At 43.7% G+C, this 25,987-nt stretch overlaps 1 protein-coding gene across 1 annotated transcript in view; it reads right to left on the bottom strand.

The window, feature by feature from the left end:
- Positions 1 to 9,047: 9,047 nt before the first annotated feature.
- The window catches only part of ESX1 (ESX homeobox 1), a 34,530-nt gene continuing 17,590 nt past the window's right edge, over positions 9,048 to 25,987 (bottom strand). The window contains exons 3-8 of the mRNA XM_032397774.1: positions 18,135 to 18,208; positions 14,486 to 14,709; positions 13,980 to 14,298; positions 12,901 to 12,946; positions 9,434 to 9,647; positions 9,048 to 9,178 (exon numbers count right to left, since the gene is read on the bottom strand). Coding sequence (XP_032253665.1) covers positions 9,048 to 9,178; positions 9,434 to 9,647; positions 12,901 to 12,946; positions 13,980 to 14,298; positions 14,486 to 14,709; positions 18,135 to 18,208 — 1,008 coding nt within the window. The remainder of the gene's footprint in view (positions 9,179 to 9,433; positions 9,648 to 12,900; positions 12,947 to 13,979; positions 14,299 to 14,485; positions 14,710 to 18,134; positions 18,209 to 25,987) is intronic.

The raw sequence follows: 25,987 nt of genomic DNA, 5'->3' as shown, positions 1-25,987 counted from the left end.
TCGCAAGCATTGACCCTCTAGTGGCCGCCGCCGGTACTGAGAGCTGAGCCGGAGCTGGGTTCTAGGGAGATGAGGGTGGGACTGGGGGAGGAGGGGTTGGAGTGGCGGCGGTGGGGACATTTTTATAGTCTGTGTCCATTTGAATTTGTGGGCCCTTTCCAATTATGGCACTAATTGTTTAAGAGATTCAAGACTAAAAAAGGTTTTAATCACTAATTTGTTTTTTTTGTTGTTGTTGTTTTGTTTTTTTTAGATATGTATTTATTTATTTGACAGAGAGAGGGAGAGAGCGCCCGCGCGGGAGCAGGAGCTGGGGGAGAGGCAGGAGGAGAGAAGCAGACTCTCCGCTGAGCCGGGAGCCCAATGCGGGCTCCATCCAAGAACCCTGGGATCCTGATCTGAGCCAAAGGCAGACGCTTAACCGACTGAGCCACCCAGGTGCCCGTCACTAATTTGTTTTTGAAAGGATTTATTTCTTTTTATGTATTTATTTTATTATGTTATGTTAGTCACCATACAGTACATCATTAGTTTTTGATGTAGGATTTAAAAAAATTATTTTCTTCCTGAATACTTCTTAGTGCAGACTTGAGTCCTGAAACCTTCCTGGGGCACTGGCTTTGTCCATCTAACACCGGGATCACCAGGCTTTCTTCTCTGATGATGAATTGTTCTTGCTTTTTATGGGGAGGAGTTTCGTCAAATTATTAGGCCACTAGATTTACCAAATATTTCCGGAACTCCTGGGCTAACCAATTAGAATTCCACACTGGAAAAATTCTACCATAAGTGGACAACTGTTTCTTATTTGACCTCACTGGGAGCAACTTGACAGCTAATGGGGACAGTCTAATGTCCAAAAGAAGCACTGAATGAAATGGATTGATGTGACCACTCCAGGATATTTTCAATCTAAAGATCTCATGTGCAAGTGCTTGCAAAAGAGAGAGAGAGAAGAGCCAATAATGCAGAGCCCAGTGCATGATTTGGATAAAGCTGTACACTGGGCCCCTAGGGGAAGAGGTTACTTAGGTTTCTGATCCATTCTGAGGTAATTTTTGCATCTTGTGTAAGGTAAAGATCCACTTTCGTTCTTTTGCATGTAGATATACAGTTTTCCCAGCACCATTTGTTGAGGAGACTGCCCTTTCTGTATTGACTGGTCTTGGCACCCCTGTTGAAAACAATTTGACTATCCAATATATGTGATGCATGAACTACTTTTATAACTATTGTCAGATAAACTACACTAATAAACAAAAAAACCCCCACTAAAATAGGAACAATTTGAAAACATCAGATTCAAAGGAGGAGTTGGCCACATTCATGCTCTGACCTTGCCTTGCTTTTTAAAGTATACTTCCAGATTCCAATGATATCCTGTGTTCACAGACAGTTTATCATTCACCCAAAGAAAAGAAAAGCTTAAAACAGGAAAAAAAGGGAACCCATTTGAATGGTGCAAGTAGAAGAACAAATTTAAAAAAACAGGTCAATACCTAATAAATTTGTCTGATTAATTTTTATGCAGAAATATTGCATGATGATACATTAAAGTAAATCCTTAAAGCATCAGAATGCCCAAGAAATGGGGTTATTCTTCTTTTTTTAAGATTTTATTTATTTATTTGAAAGAGAGAGAGAAAGCAGGAGATGTGGGAGGGTCAGAGGGAGAAGCAGACTCCCTGCTGAGCAGGGAGTCCAACGCGGGGCTCCATCCCAGGACCCTGGGATCACGACCTGAGCCGAAGGCAGTTGCTTAACCAACTGAGCCACCCAGGCACCCGGGGGTTATTCTTCTTAATGAAACTGGCTGATGAGTTGAAATTTAACAAGAAACCCTTGTTTTTGTGTATTTCTGTTGAACAAAGTGTGAAAACATTCATTAGTCCATTTTATTCTCAAATTTAAAGGGGAATTCAATGAATTCAATATTCAATTCAATGATTATGTATACATCAAAGTGACAAAGACTTTTTGGTTTGAAGTCTATCATAGTCACTTTTCAGCTGTGTCATTTTGGGCAGGTTTTTTAATTACTTTTTAAATTTTTAATAAGTTTTTTAAATTTGAATTCCAGTTAGTTAACATATGGCATAATAATAGTTTCATTTGTACAATATAGTGATTCAAGGGGACCCCTAGCTGGCTCATTCGGATGAACATGCAACTCTTGATCTCAGGATTGTGATTTCGAGCCTATGAGCCTATCGGGTATAGAGATTACTTAAATAAAAACACAACAACAATATAGTGATTCAGCAAGTGCTCATCACAACAAGTGTCCTCCTTAATCCCCATCATGTATTTCACCTATCCCCACCACCACCTCCCCTCTGGTAACCAGCAGTTTGTTCTCTGTAGTTCAGAGTCTGTTTCTTGGTTTTAGGCAGGTTGTTTAACCTCTTTGTGTCTTAGTTTCCTCATCTGTAGAATAGCAATAATTGCAATCCATGTATATTGCTCAGCACAGTATTTGGCACATTGTAAACCCTCAGAAAATTTTAGCTGTTACCATTATCACCATTTATTATTGTTGAATGTAAAGCACTAGCCTGCGTGCAATGGGGGATCAAGAAAATAAAGGAGACCCAGTGGGAAACTTCGGGTACTACTGTGCAGGTAAAGGCATCAAGAATTGCATCTACAAATGGTTAAGTTTCAGTAGGATGCCATAAGTTATGAAGGTTCTTGTCAAATGAGTGATCCATAACTCAGGCCCATAGAGATTTCGGGAGGGGAGGTGACAGCTGGGTAGGCAGGACTGAGAAAGGGAGGAACAATGAAAGAAGGAGGAAAAGGCAAGAGAGAAGTGGTCAAGCACTAAATGACTCAGCTAGAAGAGGAAGAGGCGTGGGGCGCCTGGGTGGCTCAGTTGGTTAAGCGTCTGCCTTCAGCTCAGGTCATGATCTCAGGGTCCTGGGATCGAGCCCCTCCCCCTCCCAAATTGGGCTCCCTGCTCAGGAGGGAGCTTTCTGCTTCTCCCTCTCCCTCTACCTCCTCCCCCCCTGCTCATGCTCTGTCTCTCTTTCAAATAAATAAAATCTTAAAAAAAAATAGACGAAGAAGGGGTGCAAGAGCATGGCACAAGCAAAGGTGTAGGGTCAGAAGTGAGCACGACAGGTTCTGGGTTTCTGCTGTGAGGTTGTAGTGCCTCAGAGTCATCATTCTGGAAATCAAAATTCCTTGCTAGGATGTTCAGCAATTACACTGAATGTGTGCGGATCCCTGGGACTTTCTCTAAATGGTTATACAAAGCACGACACAATGAAAACAACAGGAAAAAAAAAAAAAAACCCTGAAATTCAAAAAAAGACTTTAAAAAGGAAAAAGAGAGGAAAAAAAAGACTTTCTTGGCAGTTGGCTTTCTTCCTGCAATAAATATACAATCCCAATAAACTGAAGCTCCCTACTGATGTGATTTTATTTAATTGAGGTATTGGTGTATAATATTATAAAACTTATCAGTTATGTGGGAGGATAAGCTATACTTGTGCAGAGGTCCCTGAAATGTGGGGAAGCTATTAATAGAGTTATTAAAAATACCATTTGAATTTTGCCTTCGGATTGGAGCTTTCTCAGGGTTCGCAAGGGGAAGAGATGATAAGGAGGAGTAGGGTGATTGATTTCTGGCCTTGGCTTTGCTTGTTACTCTTTGACAGTGACCTCATGACTTGTAAAGATGACTTCCTCATCTTTTCATCCCACGTATTTACTAGAGTCACAGCTTGTAACCAGCCTCCTTACTTTCCGTTTGGAATGAATGGATTGACTATTCTCTAGAAGAGTGTTAAGCAGAGTTATGAAGCTATAGGATATGTTCACCGAGGGAAGACCAGACTTGGCCATGGGATGCCTGAAGTCTAAGCCTCTGTGTTAAATAAACAGAAGAACCAGTTTAGCACCCTGCAATATCTTTCTGACTCCCTGTTGGAGTTGAGGTTTCAAAATGGTAGGTGGGCCCATGGAATTCACGGGACATCTTTGGAAGTTCCCTCCGGTTAACATGAAGAAATAGAATCCTGGGTGTTTTTTGAGGTGCTGGGGCTGGGGACCTGGGTCGGGGCAGTAACATAGTAGGACCCCTTCTCTGTCCTGCCTTTCCCTCTTTCCTCTTGAATATTTCAATCCTGGTGAGACCACTTAAGGTGATCAGTTGAGTTAAAGGAAAGTACAGAGGAGAGGAAAAGACAGCAGCCCCATTGCTTTACCTTCTGATGGGGACTATGGAAGGAGATGTTAGGGACTGATTTGCATATTAACCCGAGTTCGGTTTTTCCTTTCTTCTTTTTTTGTAAAGCCCAGCTGGCCAGGGCCACCACCTTGGGCCCCACTGGCTACCTCCCAGAGACTCTACCCAGTTGCCAGTGTCCACTCACTACCCAGCTTCCTACCCTGCAGTGACATCTTGGGGGCCCAGCCATGGACACGGGTTTCTTTCTCCCCCCGGGTCCCCATGGCCTCCTTTTCCACTCCTGACTTTAAAACTTTTTTTGCCTCATCTTTTTGTTTCTCCCTTGTTCAAGGGGAACTGGTCAGAGACTATTCCTTGGCCCCTACCCTGCCTCTTGTTTTTTTTCCCCAAACCAAGATTCTTGGGCCAAGAACAGAGGAATCGTGTTCCAAGTCTGTAGTTCTCAGAGGCCCTAGTTTCGTCTGGGTGCTGCACGTCAGAAGGATCCAGGTGTATCAATTATTCTGCCCATGCCTGTATGCTGCCTCTTCAATCATTTGTGTCCCCTTGTTTGTGAAGCACAACAGAGTGTGCTTTCAGAAGGAGCCTTTTGTCTTCCTAGAGTCTAAAAATATTTGCATGTAAATGTTGGGAATCCAGACAGTCTCCTTAAGATCTAACACTTTGCATGGGGAGGCATACAGACCACTGGGCGCATTTGCAAACTGAATTTACACCCATTGCACCTTGTGTCCCTGCCTCATAGCATTTCGGTGGCATCTGAGAAAGAGTGTGACATTGATCCAGGCAAAGCATAAATAACCACATTTCAAAATGAATACTAATTGCATAATGACAGTTTCCAAACGATTAGCCTACTTTACAAAAAAAGTTAATTCAACACAAGCCCAGGGCTGGCTGTTTCTTATGTGTTGTGCTGCCAGTTGGCAGGCACCGCTTTGCAAGGGGATTGGGGGAAATGAGGGTTATTGTCGTGGAAGCACACTCGGCCTTTTGTGAGGAGGGTACAAACTGCATCACTCTCTCAAGTCCCTGCTGTTCAGCGTTCAGGAGTGGACACCATGATCCTGCATGCCTTCAGGGGGAGTTGCTTACTTTTCCTAGAGGTAAAATGGCTCGGTGCCGAGACGTGAGGAGGAGCCTTGAGTTTGTAGCCCCTTGAAGGAAAGAGTTCTGGGAAGATGGAGGTGAACAGCACTGAGGAGCGGAACCTGGGCTGGTGTGTGCCCCCGCCCCGCCCCGCCAAGCTGGGAAATCCTGGGCCCCGGGGAGAGGGCATGGCCACACAGAGCCTGGCCTTCTCTGGGATGAACTGGGCATGCTACCTCAGGCGGGCCATTCCACCGCTCCTGAAGGCCTGTGTTCCCCTCATTTGTAAAATAAGGGAGTGGGCTGGATCATCGTGAAAGTCCCCTCCAGTGCAGGGAGAATACCAGCGTGTGTCTCTTCCTTTAAGCTGAGTGTCCCCCAGAAGAAAGGCCCTTTGCTTGGAAAAGTAGCATGACATGATGGGACTGGTTCCGCTGTCACTGCTGTCTTTTTACTGCAGGAATTACAAAGGAGTGTGTCTCCCTTGCCAAACCGACGGGATCTTGTATGAAAATACTCATGAAGGCAAAATGAAAAAGTGCCTCTGAAGAACCTATCTGAGGCAAGGGTTCATTCTCTTTGGGACATCCTGTTGTATTGACTAAGTGGGAGGGAGCATGAGAAAAGCCCCCAAGAAGAATCATCTCGATCAGCATTCTTAGAAAGAAGGGCATGGGGTGAGGGTTATGCTATGATATCATTTGCCTCCAGCAAGGGTCCCCTCAAGGTTAGAGAAGCCCAGTTTATGTACCACTTTCTACTGACTCCCCCACCTCCTCCAATAGGAGGCCCTGATTTATGGGATTCAAATTAGACGGAGTTGAATTTACCAGTCAAGAGATTCAGGGAATAACTCTATTATTGTACACCATTATTTTACTTTCAGATTTTCACCAATTCCTAGAGTCACACCAGCACCAAATGGTATATCCGTATGTGCTCAGAACGTGCCCGGTTTTAGGTATGACACCCCACGATCAGAATTTGGGCAAAAGTCTGATTTCTTTTGAAAACAACTCAGATCAAACTCCATTCCTTTATTTTTTACACATTTATAGTAATTCTTCTCTTTGCTTAAAAAGTCACTTTTCATACCTATTTCAAGGGAGAGTCCGTGTATGCTCAGCTAAAGAATTATTTTTAGTCCCTTCCTTCCTTGCCTTTTTTCCCTAACTACTTGTTGTTTCAGTGATGGCTGAGATTTTGATTTCTCAGGCACTTCCAAGTTAGATCTCCAAGGTTCTGACTAGATTTGTTTGAAACAAGATCCAGGTCGCATGAATCTAGTTTTAATACAAAAGGCTTTATTTTCCCCCCAAATACTTCATATCTTGTTTTATTTGACCATGAAAGTTACTATTGTGAAAGCTCCCTGTCATGTGTTCTTCAATAAGAAACAACTTTAGAAAGAGCACATCCAGAATGATTACTGTAAAATGCCAAACCTCCTGTACTCCTCCTGAAATTGTGATTTTTACAGTTCAGCCCAAACTGCCATCTGTAAAGACTCTATCTCAGATCAATGTATTTGCTGATAGCCAGTTTCTAAAGATTTTTTTTTTATCAAATAGTGTCCTTATATTAGAAAAAATTAATTTCTGATCTATGCCTTAGCGATATTTGAAATGCACTTTAAGAGGAATGCTCTTTGTGGGATTATTTTAAAAGACCTCTCCCTTTAAAACCTAGACAGGGGGAACCTATTATCTGCAGAAATGTTTTGCGTATTTCCTCTGCTCACATCCCACCCCCCTTCCTTAAATCATCTGGCACCTGAAAGAAGTAGATATAATTTTAAAAATAGTACATATCACTCTTTTTTTAAAAAAGATTTTATTTATTTTTTTATTTGACAGAGAGAGAGAGAGAGAGAGAGAGAGAAAGAGAGAGAGAGAGAACACAAGCAGGGGGAACGGCAGGCAGAGGGAGAAGCAGGCTCCCCAAGGAGCAGAGAGCCTGACTCGGAGCTCCATCCCAGGACCCTGGCTGGGATCATGACCTGAGCCGAAGGCAGACAATCGACTGAGCCACCCAGGTGCCCCCAAAATAGTACATATGACTCTTGAAGACCCCATCTACTTAAGGGAAAGCATGTTCACTTTTTTGCTTTTGCTTTTTTCAGGCAGCCTGAGGGGGAAAAAAAGTTCTATGTTTGCATGTGTCAGACCTGATGTGAGAGTTAACGGCAGGATTTGTGTCCTGGGTACTTACTGTTTGACTTCGAATCTTAGCGTGGCAGGGCTGGATGGGGTCCTGGAACTTTGATTTATTTGTACAGACCCTGTATTTCCAAGAGGACTTAAAGCATTCAGGGACCTGATGTTTAACGAGAAGGAAAGTGGTCGACAATGGGAGAGAAGAATGGTTGTTTCAAAACTAGCCAGTGAGCTTGGGAACGGGCATGCAGATGCATTTCTGGATGTTCCTCCCTCCCAATGACCTCCTCACTGCAGGAGTCCCACATTAGATACAACTTCTTTGCTGTGTGAAGAGAGGGAAGAAAGGAATGAAAAGTATTGGACAACACTGCAAAAAATCGTACTCTTTCCCAAGAAAATAAAGCCTCCTTTCAAACTAGGAACATATAACCGCTGCGAAACTCGTCTTCGGGGCCTCCCCCTCCCCAACCCACCTTCGGGGAGAGGAAATTCTGGTGTCACTGTGACACCCTTATCTGAAGTCACTGTAGTCATTTCAGACCATATTGTGGTCAGAAAATGACCGTGCATTGATTGATCAAAAGCAAAAGTCCTACTGAAAAGAAAGTGTTTTAAGAATAGTGGGCCTGGCCTCCTCCTTCTCCCTTCCATTTTAGGTTTTGTTTTCATCCCTTGGCAGCTTTGCATGAAGACAGCATGAAAAAGCAAAGATGTGCTTCTTTTCAGTGAGTGCTAATTCTGGAACATTGTCCAGGGGATCATTTCTTGGATGTTGAAGGTGACAAAATATACCTGAAGGTGGGACTGTCTACCTCTGAGCTGGGGAAACTACAATAATAGGCTCTCTTGGGCTGGGGGTGGGGATGAGAAAACAGAGAAGAGCCCTTTTCTGACCTTCCTGGAGCCCCTTCTTCTGTCTTTGAACCACAATGATTCCTATTTCCCCAATCACTTCCACAAAATGGAGAGCAGTGAACAGAATTCGGAATTTGGCTGTCACATTCCCTTAACAGCCCTGTGAATAGCCTCTTAGGAAGTTTCTCTCAGAGTCCATGGCTTTTGAGCTCCTTGGCATGAATGGAACATGCCCTGCCTGGAAACACACTGCTCTCTCATTAGAGACTCACCCCTTCCATCTTGCACAGGGATGTGCTCCAAACTGGGGGGGGGGGGGGGGGGGGGGGCACAACGGGGTGGGAATGAGGATTGTTGAGGACGGGGAGGGGGTGTGTGTGGAAGATTGTGTGGTCCTATAAACCAGCATGGGCACTTGGAAAACTGCGGTGTACATGGCCTATTGATGGTGACTCGGGACTCAGGGCTACTATGTTATGAAAGGAGGCCTCTTTGACATTCTGTTTGAATGCCATTCCCTTAGCAATTCGCATGCATGCCCCACTTATCACATTAGGCACTCAAAACCAATAGTTTATTTATTTGCAACTTTACTGAAAATACAACATGCCCTACAAGAACAACAGGCACTGATTTTGTTCAGTTATTCAATTCATTTAACAACTATTTGAAGAATTACTTGATGTGCTACGCACAATTTATATCAGGCAGAAAAAATACTTTGGAAAAATTGTCATAAAGACCATACTTCAGAAAATGGGACCTGCGAAATGACCATTGATGACAGGGGCCCATGCCATGCCTACAGGGGCCAGAGCAAAGGGAGGTACCGGTGGTAGAGGTGGCAGAGGCATCATGGGTGGTCCCGGGGGCAGAGGTGGCCCAGGGAGCACAGGTGGCAGGGGTGGCCCAGGGAGCACAGGTGGCAGGGGTGGCCCAGGGAGCACAGGTGGCAGGGGTGGCCCAGGGAGCCCAGGGAGCACAGGTGGCAGGGGTGGCCCAGGGAGCACAGGTGGCAGGGGTGGCCCAGGGAACACAGGTGGCAGGGGTGGCCCAGGGAACACAGGTGGCAGGGGTGGCCCAGGGAGCACAGGTGGCAGGGGTGGCCCAGGGAGCACAGGTGGCAGAGGTGGCCCAGGGAGCACAGGTGGCAGGGGTGGCCCAGGAGGCATGAGCACCCGGGGCACCAGAGGAACACATCTCCACCTGGCCTCTAGAATGGGGATCGCATGATAGGGCCCATCAAAGATCACTCCCACAGGAGGCCCCAAGGCAATGGGGGCCAGATTTCTAAACATCAGGGCCCTCTGGTGTCTTCTCCACTTGGCCCTTCTGTTCTGAAACCAGACCTTCAATCAGAGGGAAAAAAGGGATTGGTTTAGTACATTGAACAGTTAATGTCATAATAAGAAAACACACAACATGCAATGCTGCCACTGAACTATTAAATTGTTGCAGGAGAAAGTATTTCCTTATCACTAAAATACCTTGAGAAAGCAAACCACATACCTCCCCTCAGCTAACCCTTAGTGAGCCATGGCTAGTCCAGACTTGGGCACATTGATTTGTCTCTCTTCCCACTTTTAATATTTTTTAGTGATGCCCCCACCCCAGGTCTTGGATGTAAGTCTAAGTGATAAAGTGCACTGGCTCCCTGACGTTTACGCCTATGCCTGGCGCCAGGGTAAAGAGACAGTGGATCATCAGCCATTGGGGGAAGTGTCACCCTGGTTAGGGGGGAGGTCGAGCATAGTATAAAGGTGGCCTGACGTGAAGTCAAGCTGATGGGACCACCCCCTTTTCGAAACACTCCTCTTCAGTCTGAAGTTACTAATCCGTAGGAGCACACTGCAGTTTTAGACAGAAAATTTCCTTCAGTGATGTTGAAGGGACCATTCTTCTAAACCTCGTGAGAATTAAACAGGTGATATGTCAAAGGAGGCCTGATCACGGGGTCCCAAGGACTGCCCTGGACATGAGAGTTGCTGAGGCCCTTCGACGCTGCTTTGCTATTTTAGCCTTTAGTGTTCAGGAAAAGTTTAACTTAACTGAATCCGAATTCAATAGACTTAAAATTTTTTCCCCAGATAAGAGACTGGGTACCCCATTGTCATGACTATCAATTTTGCATGCTCCCATCTACCTTACCCTCCAAACCTCCCTGGGCTCAGGAGCAGGTCAGCTCATTCAGCTCTAGCTACAGTTCTAGGATCCTGGACAGAAGGTACTGTTACCCACAGGGGTGGGGCACCTTAGGCCCTGACAGCTCCACTCCTTAACCAAGGAGACTCCAATCCCATCACTCATTCCTGAGGCCGGAAGGTCCAATTACGCATTTAAGGAAGATGTGCAACAACAATGGGGGGGGTAGGGCTCACAAAAGAGGCTCCTCTCTGAGTGTTTGCCAACTATTAACAAACAAACAGACGAAAAAGTTGTCAATTAGACTTTACCGTCCTCTTGGCATACTAGTTAATAGGGTTTACATTGTATTTAATCCTTTTGGAAGTTCCCAAACTGCAGTATTTTAATTGAGACAAAGGGCCTCTTCTCTCTGTGGGCAGCTACCTTTTCTCCCTTCCATCTTAGGATTTGGGGTCCTGCTGCATGGATATACAGTCTGAAAAAAAGCCAGTGTAGTAGAGCTCATTTGGGAGAGATTCGAACGTATCAGTGGTGAAATCTCCCTAAACATAAATAAAGCCCATATCTGGCAAATTTTGCTATGGGCCAATATTAGGTCCATATTCCCAATACTGGTTTCATAAAAGAGGTCTACTATATTTGCAAAAGGTGGGGGGAAGCATCTATTATAAAGTTTCTTGGGGGGAAATTCATGCTGCAGAGCTTGAAAATATGTGAGAGCATAGTCTTCTTCCCAGTTTGGATTTTCTGGCTCATTTCCCCTTCAGAAATCAATTGACAGGACTACATAAACCCAGGGAGGGGGAAAAGCAACTCAGCAAACCTTGTTTTTATTTTCCTCTGAGATTACTTTGCCTGCCTGAGAAAGTAGAAGACTTGTCCTATTTCTTTGATGTACCTATGATTTTCTATGACCTCAAATAGTCACCTATTTGAGCCCATAACCAACAAATTAATAATCACTTCCTGAATAGTGCTTTAAATTAACACACGTGGGGCGCCTGGGTGACTCAGTTGGTAAAGCGTCTGCCTTTGGCTCAGGTCATGATCCCAGAGTTCTGGGATCGAGCCCCACATTGAACTCCCTGCTCTGGGAGAGCCTGCTTCTCCCTCTCCCTTTGCCTGCTGCTCCCCCTGCTTGTGCTCTCTCTCTTTCTGTCAAATAAATAAATAAGGGTTGCCTGGGTGGCTCAGTGTTAAGCGTCTGCCTTCCGCTCAGGTGATTATCCCTGGGTCCTGGGATCAAGCCCTCCATCGGGCTCCCTGCTCCACGGGAAGCCTGCTTCTCCCTCTCCCATTCCCCCTGCTTGTGTTCCCTCTCTCGCTGTGTGTCTCTCTCTGTCAAATAAATAAATAAAATCTTTAAAATACATAAATAAAATCTTAAAAAAAAATTAACACAAGAATCTGGCCTGAAATGAGAACACCCTCAAAATCAGATTCCAGAAAACCCACCTTTTCAAAATATTACCACCAAAAAGGGAAAAAAAAGTCTTAGAGTATTAAAGATTCCTCATGAGAATATTCATTTATACACTTGGTAGTTTCATAAAGTTGAATTTGTGTGACATGTACAATGCATATATTTGAACGTATACAATACTTCTCTAAACTTTCGCCTCTTCTTAGGTCAGTGGAACTTTATTAAAATTGGTTCCCTTTTTTGGTTCCATTCTTTAAGACAATTTTCCTTTCCCCATTACTACCATAATCCTAATATTTTAGTAATGTTTCAGGCGGACATCAAAGTCTTCCAAAAAATTAAAATTTAAGGCTGTCACTCTCTACGCGGCTTTACAAAACACTTACAAAATGGCAGTAGGACCAGGCACTTGGAACTTTTAAGCTACCCTCCCACCCCAGTTTCAGTTTACTAAACATACATTAGTTACTCATGCACTGTGTTCTGTGTGTGAATTACTCCTTCACCCCAGTGTCTGAGTATTTATAAATTCACTCATTTAGCCAAGAGCTTATACCTGGTTTTAAATATTTCAAATAATTTAGTATGGTTAAACCTTCTTTTAACCAAGCTCTTCAGTGCATTAATTTGTAACTTCCCAGGTGGGATTGAGCCCCAACATGATCTTATGTAGAAATATTTCTTTAGCGAGGACTAACATCCTTCCTGAAAGATACCAGCGTTAAAAGGAGGTGAACTTTATTGGGGGAAAAGTGTGTGTGTGTGTGTGTGTGTGTGTGTGTATGGGTGGGGGAGAAGTGTGTTCGATTTTTTTTTTCTGTTAGGAAATCATATTTCCTCTGGTAACGGGAAATTTCCAGAATCTCCAGCTTACCTATCCCATTTCCCACCCCCAAGGCACCCAATGTTCAAAACTTATTTGTGAAACATGGAAAGGCAGCAAACCACACCAATTTCACAATGTCCAGGACAAAACCTCAAGTATGTTTTAGACTGGCTGCCCTGTGTCATGTGCTCTTTTACGATTTACTGACCTGCACTCTGGCTTCAGTCAAATTCAGACGTCCGGCAATCTCTTCTCTGAGGGAGGAAAATTGCAAATGTTCAGTATTTGGAGTTGTGGATAAAATGAAATATGTCATGTACATTATTTCTACCCCCCTCCCAGTGCAGTTTTCTGTAATACAGCTTGAGGCTTGCTTTAGGGAGTTTTGCCACGGACAACTTATCTGTATTAAATAGGATAGAAAAAAGTAATATATATGAAAGTTCCTGGTAGTGTGTCTGTTAGTTGAATATGACTCCATCAATTTTTCTCTTTGTGGACCAGCAGAGAACAACCCTGGAAATCTTTTCTTGGGAGGTCCCTCTGTGAAAATAAATAAAATGCCAAAAGCCTTTAAAGCGGAGTTTTGAACCAGAGTATTTGTTGTAAAGGAAGGGTTTATTGTAAAGGAAGAGGGGAACTCTCAAGGAGGAACTCCGAACCATCGGCCAAGTGCTCAAGGGAGATTTTTTTTTTTTTCTCTTTGGCTGGCGAAGGCTGAATACAGCAGAACCAGAAAAAGTGCCCCGAAACCTCACACCGATACGTCCTGGTCCCCCATTCCTGCCGGGCAAGAATAGGCCTGCCCCTCCGTACACTCCCGCGATCCGACAAGGGTTCCTTGCTCGCTGGCTTTTAAACGCTCGAAACTCTGCCGCCAGGAAATAGCGCCCCACGTGGCAGGGCCGAGAGGCAAGTGAGCTCGCCTCGTGTGCAAAATTTTAAATGCGCGAAAAAACTGAGCAATCACGATAAATATTCTAATGCAATATTCAAAATACAAAAATTAACGCTAAAAACTCACGATGAGCAAATTACCAAAATTTTAAATAAAAGCGGGATCAATCCGCACTCCCTTACTCGCTTCACCCTAGTTCCGCTACTATCTCACCGCCCCGCAAGCTCTCTTAAGCACTGCCTCAAGCCCTGGGAGCAAGGACGGACCCTGGCGCCCTCGAACCCCCTCAGCGGCTTTTGGGTCAGGGGAGAAGGAAAAGGGTCCCGGGAAAAAGCCCAAGACTCCCGAGGCCCCTGGAGAACTGCGCGCCAGAGGGACCAGCCACTTACCTTGCGAACACGTCGGGGTAATGAGTGCGATGGAAAACGCCCTCCAGCTCCTGCAGCTGCAGCTGAGTGAATGCGACGCGGTTGCGGCGCTGCTTCCTCTCCGCAATCAGTGGCCCCTGCACGGCCAGGGGGGCCGGCTCCTCCTGCTGCTGCGGGGGCTCCAAGCCGCCCCCAAAGCCGCCCTCCTGGTTTTCGTCGTTCGAGGAGCTCGGCTCTCCCGCGCCAACGCAGTTTGCCGCCGCCACTTCGCGCTCAGGTTCGGACCGCGTATCCTCCTCTCCTCCCGTCAGAATCAGTGAGGTCAAGTTTGGCTTCGCATCTGGGAAAGGAAAAAAGCAAAAGAGAGACCGGAGCGTCGGAGCCCACGCTGTGTGGGCTGCGGAGGCATGGGGTCGCGATGGAAGATAGAGGGCGACAGCCGCGCAGCGGCGCATCCAACCCGATCCTCCCAGGGAAGTTCCTCTCCTGGAGTCCGCTAAAGCACCTGTGCCCGTCTAGGCACTGACCATACTCTTCCTCCTCCTCGTCGACCCCCAGGTTGCGGTAGCTGGCGCTGTAGGGGTTGCACCCGAAATCACGCTCCATGCCCACAGTGCTGTCGATGAAGCCTAGCGCATCCACAAATTCTTCGCTAGGGTCGCTGGCGACCCCTGCGTGGCGGCAGCGGGAGCTGGGACTAACTGCCCGGTGAGGTGCTCTTCTGGCGCCGGGACCTCTTCTGGCGCCGAAACTGAGACTTGCGCGCCTTATATACGGGGTACGTTGCGTTCCGCAGGCTCAAAGTGTACGCGCTCGCGTCGGTTAGACGCCCTCTATTAGCGTTCACATTACCCCTAGTTGGTGTCGGTGGGACCGGACGGGGGCGCACTGGCGGCAGGGGCGTGTAAGTAAAATAGGGCGAGTGTTTGCGAGAATGGGCATGCCTGTGTGGGGAACTGTGACTCCAAATTGCAATTTAACTGACTACTCCCAACTCGGACGAAATATGTGATTGGAGGATGGGGCTGTGCTGGATCGAGAAAGTCATTTTGGGGGGTGCGGGGGGGCAAGACTTCACTCTAGATCCTGGAGTTCGTGGAGGAATGTTTGTAGCATATTCCTCCGCGCAACCTTCGATGTTCCCCAGACCGCAGAGGAAGCGGTGTCACTTGCTTCCTCCGGGGAAAAGACGGAGAGCTAGGGATGCAGAAAGTGCGGAGCCCTCAGCCGCCCAAGCACGCTAAAGCGAAGTTAGTCTACCCTGCGTTGGGCTCTGAGCGCCGCTCTCCCCTCCTAGAACTTGGTGACTGATGGATGGGATTATTTGGTTCTGTTCTATTTGCACCCAAAGTCCGGGTATCAGGCTAGTGATTAAGACGAAACGATAAGCTTGGAGCCTGCTTGCCCTGGGTTTTTGCGACCAGATCCCCGGTGTACTCCGGGAGCGGTGGTTTGTAGTTAGGTTTGCTGAGCGGTCCGGGTGCTCACATGCACGCTGCGAGAAACCCAACCTGCCTCTTGAGAAAGCTCCAAGGACTTCAGATTTTTAGTAATGAACCCATGTCAGAGTGTAAGTGTAGAACCCTGCCAAGTGCTTAGTGCATCCAAGAATGCCTATGGTGCACGGGCTCCTTCCTTCAGTGCCTGGCAATTGCAACATTTGCTGTGCTTCTTATTGCAACCCCGCTCTGCAAGGCGCCGAGAGCGCGCCTTATTCCCGGGCCAGTACTGTAGCAGGCGCCTAAAGCGCGCCTTATTCCCAGGCCAGTGTTGCAAACCCGGGAAGAGTTCCCGCCTTATCCACTACTTCTTCTCCCCTTCCCTTTTCTACAGTTATCTTCCTGAGCTGGTTTTCTCCACGAATGTGCTAAATAAAAAAGGACCGCGCCACGATTGAAGGCTCAATGGTTCTTTCTCCAAGAAGTGTTTGCAGGTGCTCCAGGACGTGTTAATGTCCTTTATATTTAAGAATAACTTCTAATAATGGGCGCTCTGCTTGGCACTGTACACAATTTATCCTACTCTTACCTTTACAACCACCATTATTATCATACCCATTTTTTACACAGAAAACCGAGCCCTAGGGAAGCCAGGCACCGTGCCCATCCATGGTCATACCAGCAAGTTTGACTACAAAGTCCGTGCGCTTTTCACCGTATTACTGTCGTCTTATTTCAAAAGAGTATATAATGGTGAGGTTCCAGGCAGGAGGGGAGGGGGAAGGTATTTTGGGCAAGAAGATCATTGGGCAGAGTCTTAAGAAATCCTGAGTGCCAGGGGTCTCCCCCTCCTCCTCCTGCTCTGCTTCAGGCCTCTTTCTCCTTGCTGAGTCTCCCAAAGCCAGAAGTTTGGGATTCAGGAGTGCTGGGTTTCCCAGCCTGTCTCTTCACTTTTGCTCAACACTACGGGGACACTGGCGGGGGCAGGATGCTACATGCATTGGCTGCTGAGCTGGTTACGTGCAGACACAGGAGGGAGAGGTGAGAAGACCCACCCTTGCATTGGGGCCACATTAGGACTTTTCTGGACCCTAGGCATTTTTGCCTTCCTGGGCCCCTTCCTCCATAAATATATATATTTTATACATAAAACTCTCTCTCACTATGGACCTGAGAAACAAACAGGGTTTTAGAGGGGTGGGGGGAGGGGGGATTGGTTAGCCCGGTGATGGGTATTAAGGAGGGCACGTACTGCATGGAGCACTGGGTGTTATATGAAAACAATGGATCGTGGATCACTGCATCAAAAACGAATGATGTATTGTATGGTGACTAAGATAACATAATAAAATTAAAAAAAGTAAAAAAATAAGAAAAAAAAATAAGAAAAAACTCTCTATACATAAAACTATATATATATACATAAAACTATGTATACACATAAATATATATAAAATATATTTCACATATATAAAATTATATATAAATATATATATAAAACTATATATATAAATATATATAAAATATTTCACATATATAAATATATATTTCACATATATTTAATATATATATTTCAAAACTGTGTTGGTATAAAGATAAATGTAATGTGGCTTGGATTATATTAATTTTTTCTTTTGATTTCAAAAGCAATGAAAACATTTTCCTGGGCTCCTAAAATTATGGTGGGCAGTGGGTACTGTGACTACTGTGACTAATGTAGAAATTCCCCTGCCTCATGTTCCCAGAGGTGGCAGGTGAGAAACCAGCTAATAGGTGGTTGGCTGACCAGTTCATTTTCAAAAAGAGGTCAAGGGATGGCAACGCCACAGCCCCTCTCTGACTTTAATCACAATATTTCTTCCTCAGGTTGGCTCTTGCTGAGTTCTGCTGGCCTCCCTCTCTTTTGGCCAGATGCCTGGTGAAAAATTTTGGCTTGGGATGAGTTACCACACAAGAGATCCGTACAGGTTTTCATCATGGTGTGCAGTAGCTTACCTAGTTCATTGGTAACAGCTCAGGTGTGTTCTCTCGCATCTTAGATTTCCATGGTTTACTCCAGCGTTTTCTAAACCTCATTCATGTGCCCCTCGCTCGTTTTGCCATACCTGGGTACCAGCCATGGTAGTATTTAATTAACATGTTTACTTAAATTGATTCACCTTTTGAAAACCTTAAATACCTAATTGGACCTCATGCTAGGCAAAAATAGCTGTGACTTCAAGGCTTCGATATAACAGATTTATGGGAGGTAGAATGTGACAGTCGTTGAGAGAAGGGACCCTGAAACCAGAATGCTGGTGTCTGAATCCTAGTTTTGATTGCTACTTGTTAGCTGGGTAACCTGGTGAGTTGCTTATTCTTGTGCCTTTGTTTTTCTCATCTGTGAAATAGGAATAACTAATAATACCTACTTCATGGGGTTGTTGTGAGGATTAGTGGAAATAATCACAATAGCTAACACTTAGCTAATTCTTGCTATGTGGCAAACACTGTTCAAAGTGCTTTCTGTATATTAACACATTTAATTCTCCTTACAACCCTATGGAGGTAGTTGCTGCTATTATCTTCATTTTACGTATAATGCTATTGAGTCACAGAGAGGTTAAGTAACTTGTCTAAGGGCACCCAGCTGGTAAGGTTTTGGATCTTAGATTTGAATTTTCTTAAAATGATGCTTTATAGAGAAAACATGTTCAATAATGGTACTATTATGATTTTTTTAAAAAAATAAATATACTATCCAGTCATTTCTAGTATATTCAGTGCTTTGCAACTATCACCACTGTCTAATTCCAGAACATTTTCATCACTCTGTAAAGAAAGTTGGTACCCATTAGCAGTCATTTCCCAGTCCTTACCTCCCTGCAGCCCCTGATAAACACTAATGTACTTTCTTTCTTCTTTTTTTTTAAAGATTTTATTTATTTATTTATTTGCCAGAGAGAGAGAGAGAGAGAGACTACAAGCAGGGGGAGCAGCAGACAGAGGGAGAGGCAGGCTCCCCGCTGAGCAAGGAGCCCAATGTGGGACTCGATCCCAGGACCCTGAGATCATGACCCGAGCTGAAGGCAGACGCTTAACCATCTGAGCCACCCAGGTGCCCTAATGTACTTTCTTTCTATCTCTATGGATTTTCCTATTCTGAGTATTTCATACCAACGGAGTCATGCAAAATGTGACCATTTGTGCCTGGCTTCTTTCACTTAGCATCATGTTTTTGAGGTTCATGCATTTGTAGTCTGTGTCAGTACTTCATTTCTTTTTATGGTTGAATAATATTCCATTCTATAGATAGACTACATTTTGTTTATTCATCTGTTGATGGACATTTGAGTTGTTTCCAGCTTTTGGTGATTATGTATAGCACTGCCATGATTGCTATGAACACTTGTGTACAAGTTTTTTTGAATATGAATTTTCAGGGTTTTTTTGGATATATACTTAGGAGTGGAGTTACTGGGTCATATGGTAATTTTATGTTTAACTTTTGGAGGAGCAATCAAAGTGTTTTCTACAGCAGTTGCACCATTGTACATTTCTACTGGTAGTGTAGGAGGGTTCCAATTTATCCACATCCTTGCCAACACTTGGTATGTTCTGCTTCTTTTTTTTTTTTTTTTTAATAGCCATCCTTGTAGGTGTGAAGTGGCATCATTGTGGTTTTGATTTGCATTTTTCTAATGACTACTGATATTTAGCATCTTTTAATTTGCTTGTTAGACATTCATATATCTTCTTTGGAGAAATGTCTGTCTTTTGCCCATGTATTGCTTGTCTTTTTATTGTACAGTTCTAAGAGTCTTTATATATTCTGGATACTAGACTCCTTATGATGTGATCCTTTAAGTTTTCTTTTCAGTTTCTTGATAGTGTTCCTCGATGTTTGCAATCACAAGCCTGCCCTCATGTGGCTTTAGAGTTCAAATGAACATTATAAGCACAGTCTAACTCATTCCTGGTAGCAAATCCAGACATGTGGCAAAAGCAAATCTAATTTTTTTTCTGGAGGAGTCTACCCTTAACTGAGGCTTTAACAAGATTCTCACAGACAAAACCTAGACACACACATTTTTTTAAAAAAAGCCACCATCAGCACAAATAAACCAAAGATGTAGATCTCCAAAGACTTATTATCATGTGCAAACTATTTAAAAACATGTTTATCATGTTTAAATAAATGAGAGAATATAAAAACACAAGGGACAAAGAACCAAATATAAAAAAAGAAGCAAATAGAAGTTCTAGAACAGGAACTAAAAGATTAATGTATTTTTTCTTTTTTATTGTAGTAAAATACACATAGTGTAAAATTTCCCATCTTAACCATTTAGAAGTGTGCAGTTCAGTAGTACCTAGTACATTCACAATGCTGTGCAGTCTTCATTACTATCTAGTTCCAGAACATTGTCATCACTCCAAAAGGGAACTGGTACCCATTAAGTCCTCACTCCCCATTCCCACTTCCCCCAGCCTTGGCAACCATAAATCTACTGTCTGTCTCTATAGATTTGCCTATTTGGACATTTTATATAAAGGGAATCATACAATATGTGGCCTTTTGTGTCTGGCTTCTTTCACTTTGCATAATGTTGCCTACATTCATCCACGTGGTGGCATGAATCAGGACGTCATTCCTCTTACTTGGAGGCATCAGATACTAGCCTCCGGAAGCTAAGCGTCAGGATAATCTGGAGCTGATGTCCCATACAGAGGCTCAGGGTGCCTCAGTTGTGGCTTTGGCACTACCACACCAAGATGACATACTTATCTGCCTTCCCCTTGCTGAAGGGTGGCTGGCTGATGCAAACTTAGACTCCCAAGAGGAGTCCGTCTGCCAGGCAATAATCCCTTTGTGAAGGAGCTAATGATCCTTAAATAAAGACTAGAGGTCTTTATTCTGGTCTGTAAACCAGATAGTTTTTAAGGACCTTTGCAGTCAGGACAGCTGTAATATTATGGAAGTTTCATGCTCATAGATTATGTTTCTGCTGCAGGTGAGGTCACCTGTCCCGGGATGGATGGGCTTTCTGTTCGTTAAGGCCTGCAGGAGCCCATTCATAGCACTGTGTGGTTTCTAATTCTTACTTCTCCCTACAAGGGGACTCTGTAGTTAGGGATTTAAAATGTTTTCAGTCTCTGACCAAAAGGTCTACAGACCACCCCTGATAATCTACCACAGAAAGATTTGATGGGAAGAATGGGGTAGCTTTGATGAAGTAATGTCTATTTTTATTAAATATCATTTCTTTGGAGTACAAAAATACTTAATAAAAGTTTTTTTTTTTTTTTAAAGAAACCTTTGGCTTTTTTTAAAAAAAATAGGCATTACTTCTTAGAGACGTAAGGGTCCTATGGAGGCTTCTCATACCTACCTTTGGGGGAAGCACAGTTTTCTGTAATTTCTTCAGACTATTGAGACTGTCTCTATTCACAAAATGAGAGGAAAACTCACTGAGGCTATTTGCATATATGGTCCTAGCCCTTAGAGAGGACAGGAGGGAAGGAAAGACAGCCTGGAGATACCTGGTACTGTGGGTGATTTTATGTGGCAGTAAAAGTGATTGAGTTTTGCATTTCCTATCCTATTTGGAACATCCGGGCCCTTCAGGTTTCTTTCATGAAACGGAATCATTTACACACAAAACCCCAGTCCAGACACCAGGCTTCTTTGCTGTAACTAAGAGTCAAGGATAAAAATTCCATGATTTTTCTTTAAATTCTGCCTAATTTCTTCAACCATTGTGACCAGAAATGTAGAAATGACTGTGGCTACAAGCCTTGATGCATGAATCAGACACCCCTCCTAAGGACTTCTTTACCTAGGACATCGCAGGGCTCAAGCCTCAAAAGACCTGCTCCCTACAGCTGCATTCTCAGTGGGGATCCTTCAGAAGGAAGCCTTTCATGGCCTTCTTGAGCCTTGCTGGGATCTGGGAGAGTAATTTGCATTCAGTCTACCTTATGGTGAAAGAAAAATACAGTGTGCTGATTACCACGGCTTTTAGCTATTTCCATTTCTAGCTCAGTTCTCATCTCTGGCAGGACATTTTCCGGTCTTCCCGGTCCACCCAGCCCACAGTGCTCTTGTCTTATGAGGTCTCACAGCACCTGCAGTCGGAACTCTTCATTTGATTCTTATCACACACCCGCTGAGTGTGAGTTACCTCTAAATGTATGTAGACAGGAACGCACGAATGTGTGGGTATGTATGTATATTGATGTATGTTTCGATTTCTCCGTTAGATTGTCAACTCCTTACACTTCACACTTCTTAGTGTTCCCCAAAGCAGTGCTGAGAATATAGCAGGCAATAACCAGTAATCAGTAAAGATTGGTTGGCAAATATGGAGAATATGAGTGGGGTGGCTAGGCCAAGGCCAAGGCTGCAAACTTTTCTTGCTGAGCTTATCCAGAGTTGCCTCTATCCTCTCATTTTCCTCCCAGCTCAGCTGGCATTCCCGAGAGACAAACCGAGGTGGCAAAGTTCTTCCCAGGAAGGGTCTGGGATTTATTTGATGGCTTTAGATGTAGTTTGAGAAACTAGTTAGTATTACATTCTTCCCTGTCTGAGGAAGCCTTTGGAACTCCTTTCTGCTTTGAGAAGGCTCTTCTGTCCTGTCCCTTTATCCTTCTTCACTGTTATCCTCCTTTTCCTCCCTATTGTGTGTGCGCACGCACGTGTGTGTCTGTATTCCAGCTCAGTGTCATGTACTGTGTACAAGGACCACAGAAGTGAGCAAGACATGGAAAGAAAGACATGAGGTTTTTTTAAAAAAATATTTTATTTACTTATTTTACAGAGAGAGTGCAAGCAGGGAGAGCGGCAGGCAGAGGGAGAGGAAGAAGCAGGCTCCCCACTGAGCAGGGAGCCCGACGTGGGGCTGGATCCCAGACCCTGGGATTATGACCTGAGCTGAAGGCAGCCGCTTAACTGTCTGAGCCACCCAGGCGCCCCAAGACATGAGATTTTAAGATAAAGTGGGACAAGGCAAATGCCACAAGAGAGGAGCAAGGCAATCTTATGGAAGTTCAAAGGAGGGAGAGGTCACATTCAGTAGAAATCTGGAAATATATGGAAGAGATAAAATCTAAGACGAATCTTGAAGTATGGTTGGGAGTTCTTTTTTACTTTTAAAAAATAAGTATCTTTTTCCTTCTAATTATAAAAGTAATGACTGACTGCTGTGATAAATTTGGAAAGTATAAAGAAGCCAAAAATAATATAAAATAAAATAAGTTCACCCATAACCTTGTCTATCATGCAGAAATGATAGTGACAAATTTCATTTTTTTAAAGATTTTATTATTTTTTTTTTTTTTGAGAGAGAGTGAGCATGAGTGGGGGGAAAGGGGAAGGGCAGGGGGAGAAGCAGGCTCCCTGCCCCCAGCAGGGATCCTGATGCGGGGCTCGATGCCAGGACCCTGAGACCACCACCTGAGCCCAAGGCAGACGCTTAACTGACTGAGCCACCCAGGCGCCCCAAATTTCATTTTTTTCTATACATTTTTACCAGTACAATTTTCCATTTAACTATCTGATATTCTATCTTAGTTGTCTAACATTATATCACAAGTATTTCTTATACCTTAAAAAAATTTGAAGCTTTGAATAAATAATTGCATAATAGTCTGTTATTCAGGGGCGCCTGAGTGGCTTAGTCGGTTAAGCGTCTGCCTTTGGCTCAGGTCGTGATCCTAGGGTCCTGGGATCGAGTTCCACATCGGGCTCCCTGCTCCACGGAGAGCCTGCTTCTCCCTCTGCCTCTCTCTCTCTCTGTGCCTCTCATGAGTAAATAAATAAAATCTTTAAAAAAATATTCGTTCATCTGTTTTCTTGCTCATTCTATCAATATTTATTGCCAGCCATGCACACTATTGTATTTCAGTGGCAAACAAAGTGCCTGACACTTATGGGATGCTCAATAAATATTTGTTAAATCAATGAATAAATGAATAGGTTTCAGCTCTATTCTAGATCTGTAACAACTTTTTTTTTTGGCTTTTTAAGTTTTTATTTGAATTCCAGTTAGTTAATATGCAGTGTTCTATTAGTTTTGGGTGTACAATATGGTGATTCAACAATTCTCTACATTATTCAGTGCTCATCATGATAAGTGTAATCTTAATCTCCACCACCTATTTCACCCATCCTGCCACCCACCTCCCCTGTGGTAAACCATCTGTTTGTTCTCTATAGTTAAGAGTCTGTTCCTTGGTTTGCCTCTCTCTCTTTTTTTCCCTTTGCTTGTTTGTGTTGTAACAACTTTCTTTACCATTTTCTCTCATCTGGAACATTTAAGATTTCCCCCCCGCCATTTTCTAACTAGTACATTTTCTGCATGAATTATTTGTGAGTAGGATTTCAATGGGTAGAGTTCAGAGATGGGGGAGAGAGCTAGGCAGATAGCTCAAAATGAAGATGACACAGAAAGAATGTATTCATGGGTCAGCCAACAGTTCAGTTTGGCTGGAGATGATCTAGGGGGGGACATGGGAGCCAGGGCTGAAAAGTGATAATCATTCTTCACATGTGTATAGCAGTTCCTAATTTAAAGAGTGCTTTTGTGACCATTAATTTACAGAATCCTTACAGAATTATTATTTCCACTTTATAAAGTAGAAAACTGGGAGTTAGTTGCCTAAGTTTGCACAGCTAGTAAGTGGTAGAGATAGAATTGGGTTTTGAAATATATGTTTAGTGGGACGCCTGGGTGGCTCAGTTGGTTAAGTGTCTGCCTTTGGCTCAGCTGGGATCAAGTCCTGCATCGGGTTCCTTGCTCAGCAGGGAGCCTGCTTCTCCCTCTGCTGCTCCCCCTGCTTGTGTGTTCTCTCTCTCTCCGACAAATAAATAAATACAATCTTTAAAAAAAATAAATATAGGGGCGCCTGGGTGGCTCAGTCGTTAAGTGTCTGCCTTCAGCTCAGGTCATGATCCCAGGGTCCTGGGATGGAGCCCCACATCGGGTTCCCTGCTCAGCGGGAAGCCTGCTTCTCCCTCTCCCACTCCCCCTGCTTGTGTTCCCTCTCTGACTGTGTCTCTATCAGTTAAATAAATAAATAAAATCTTTAAAAAAATAAATATATGTTGAGGAGTTTGGGTTTTATTTTAAGAGCAATGAGGTGTCATTGGAGGGTTTTATTAGTATTAGTATTAGTATTAGTATTAGTATTAGTATTAGTAGCAGTAGTGTAGTTGTAGTAGTACTAATTAGTCTAACTTTTTGTTCTGAAATAGTTTGACTCACAAGAATTTGCAAAGGGCGCCTGGGTGGCTCAGTTGGTTAAGCGACTGCCTTCAGCTCAGGTCATGATCCTGGAGTCACGGGATCGAGTCCCACATCAGGCTCCCTGCTCAGCGGGGGGTCTGCTTCTCCCTCTGATCCTCTTCCCTCTCGTGCTCTCTATCTCTCATTCTCTCTCTCTCAAATAAATAAATAAAATCTTTAAAAAAAAAAGAATTTGCAAAAATACTGTACATTTCATCCAGCTTTTCCCAATGATAATAACTTCTGTGACTGTAGTACTTTGTCAAAATAAAAAATTGATATTGGTACAATGCTATTAATGCAGGGTTTGTCACCCTTGGCACTATTGTCATTTTGAAGTGAAAAATTCCTTTTTGTGGGGGCCTGTCCTATGCATTGTAGGGTGTTTAGCAACATCTCTGATCTCTACCACTGGATGACAAAAGCAACCCCTCTCCCCACATCAGTTTTCACAACCAAAAATATTTCCAGAAATTGCCAAATGTCCCCTGGGGATGGGGGACACCATGGCCTATAGTTGAGAACCACTGCATAAACTCAAGTACAGAACTAAATTGGATTTAGTTTGTGTGTGTGTGTGTGTGTGTGTGTGTGTGTAGTTCTATGACATTTTATTGCTTGTATAGATCCATGTAACCATCATGACAATCAGAATATAGAACTGTTCTTTCAGCCCCAAAGAAACTCCTTGGTATTATGCTTCATAATTCCCTAACTTCTGGCACCCACTGATTTATTGTCCATCTCTATAATTTTGTTGCTTTGAGAAGGTTATGTGAATAGAATCATAAGTATATAGTATTTGACACTGGCTTTTTATCTTCACTCAGCATAATTCCCTTGAGATCTATTTCAGGTTGTTGCTTGTATCAATAGTTTGTTCCCTTTTATGCCTTAGTAGTGTTAGCTGCTGTGAACATGCATGTGTAAGTTTTTGTGTGAATATCAGTTTCATTTCTTTGCTATTAATCCCCAAGTATGTGAGTTCTGGGTCTTATGGTAGTATATGTTTAGTTTTTAAATAAACTGACAAACAATTTTTTCAGGGTTTTTGTACAATTTTACATTTCTACCAATACCATTAATAGAGTTTGTTTGCATCTTCATCAACATTTGATATTGTCACTTTTTTTTCTTAGCCATTCTAATAGGTGTGCAGTGATATCTCATTGTGGATATCTCATTAAGAAAATTTGCATTTGTATAATGGCTGATGATATTGAACATCTTTTCATGTGCTTACTTGCCATCTGTATTTCATCTTTGGTGCATATCTGTGCATGTCTTTTACCCATACTGTAAATGGGTTCCTTGTTTTTACTGT

Source organism: Phoca vitulina, unplaced genomic scaffold (assembly GCF_004348235.1).
Source record: "Phoca vitulina isolate PV1807 unplaced genomic scaffold, GSC_HSeal_1.0 scaffold103, whole genome shotgun sequence".
NCBI lineage: Eukaryota > Metazoa > Chordata > Mammalia > Carnivora > Phocidae > Phoca > Phoca vitulina.
Note: the sequence above shows the minus strand (reverse complement) of the source record. Positions and strands in the feature narration are given on the sequence as shown.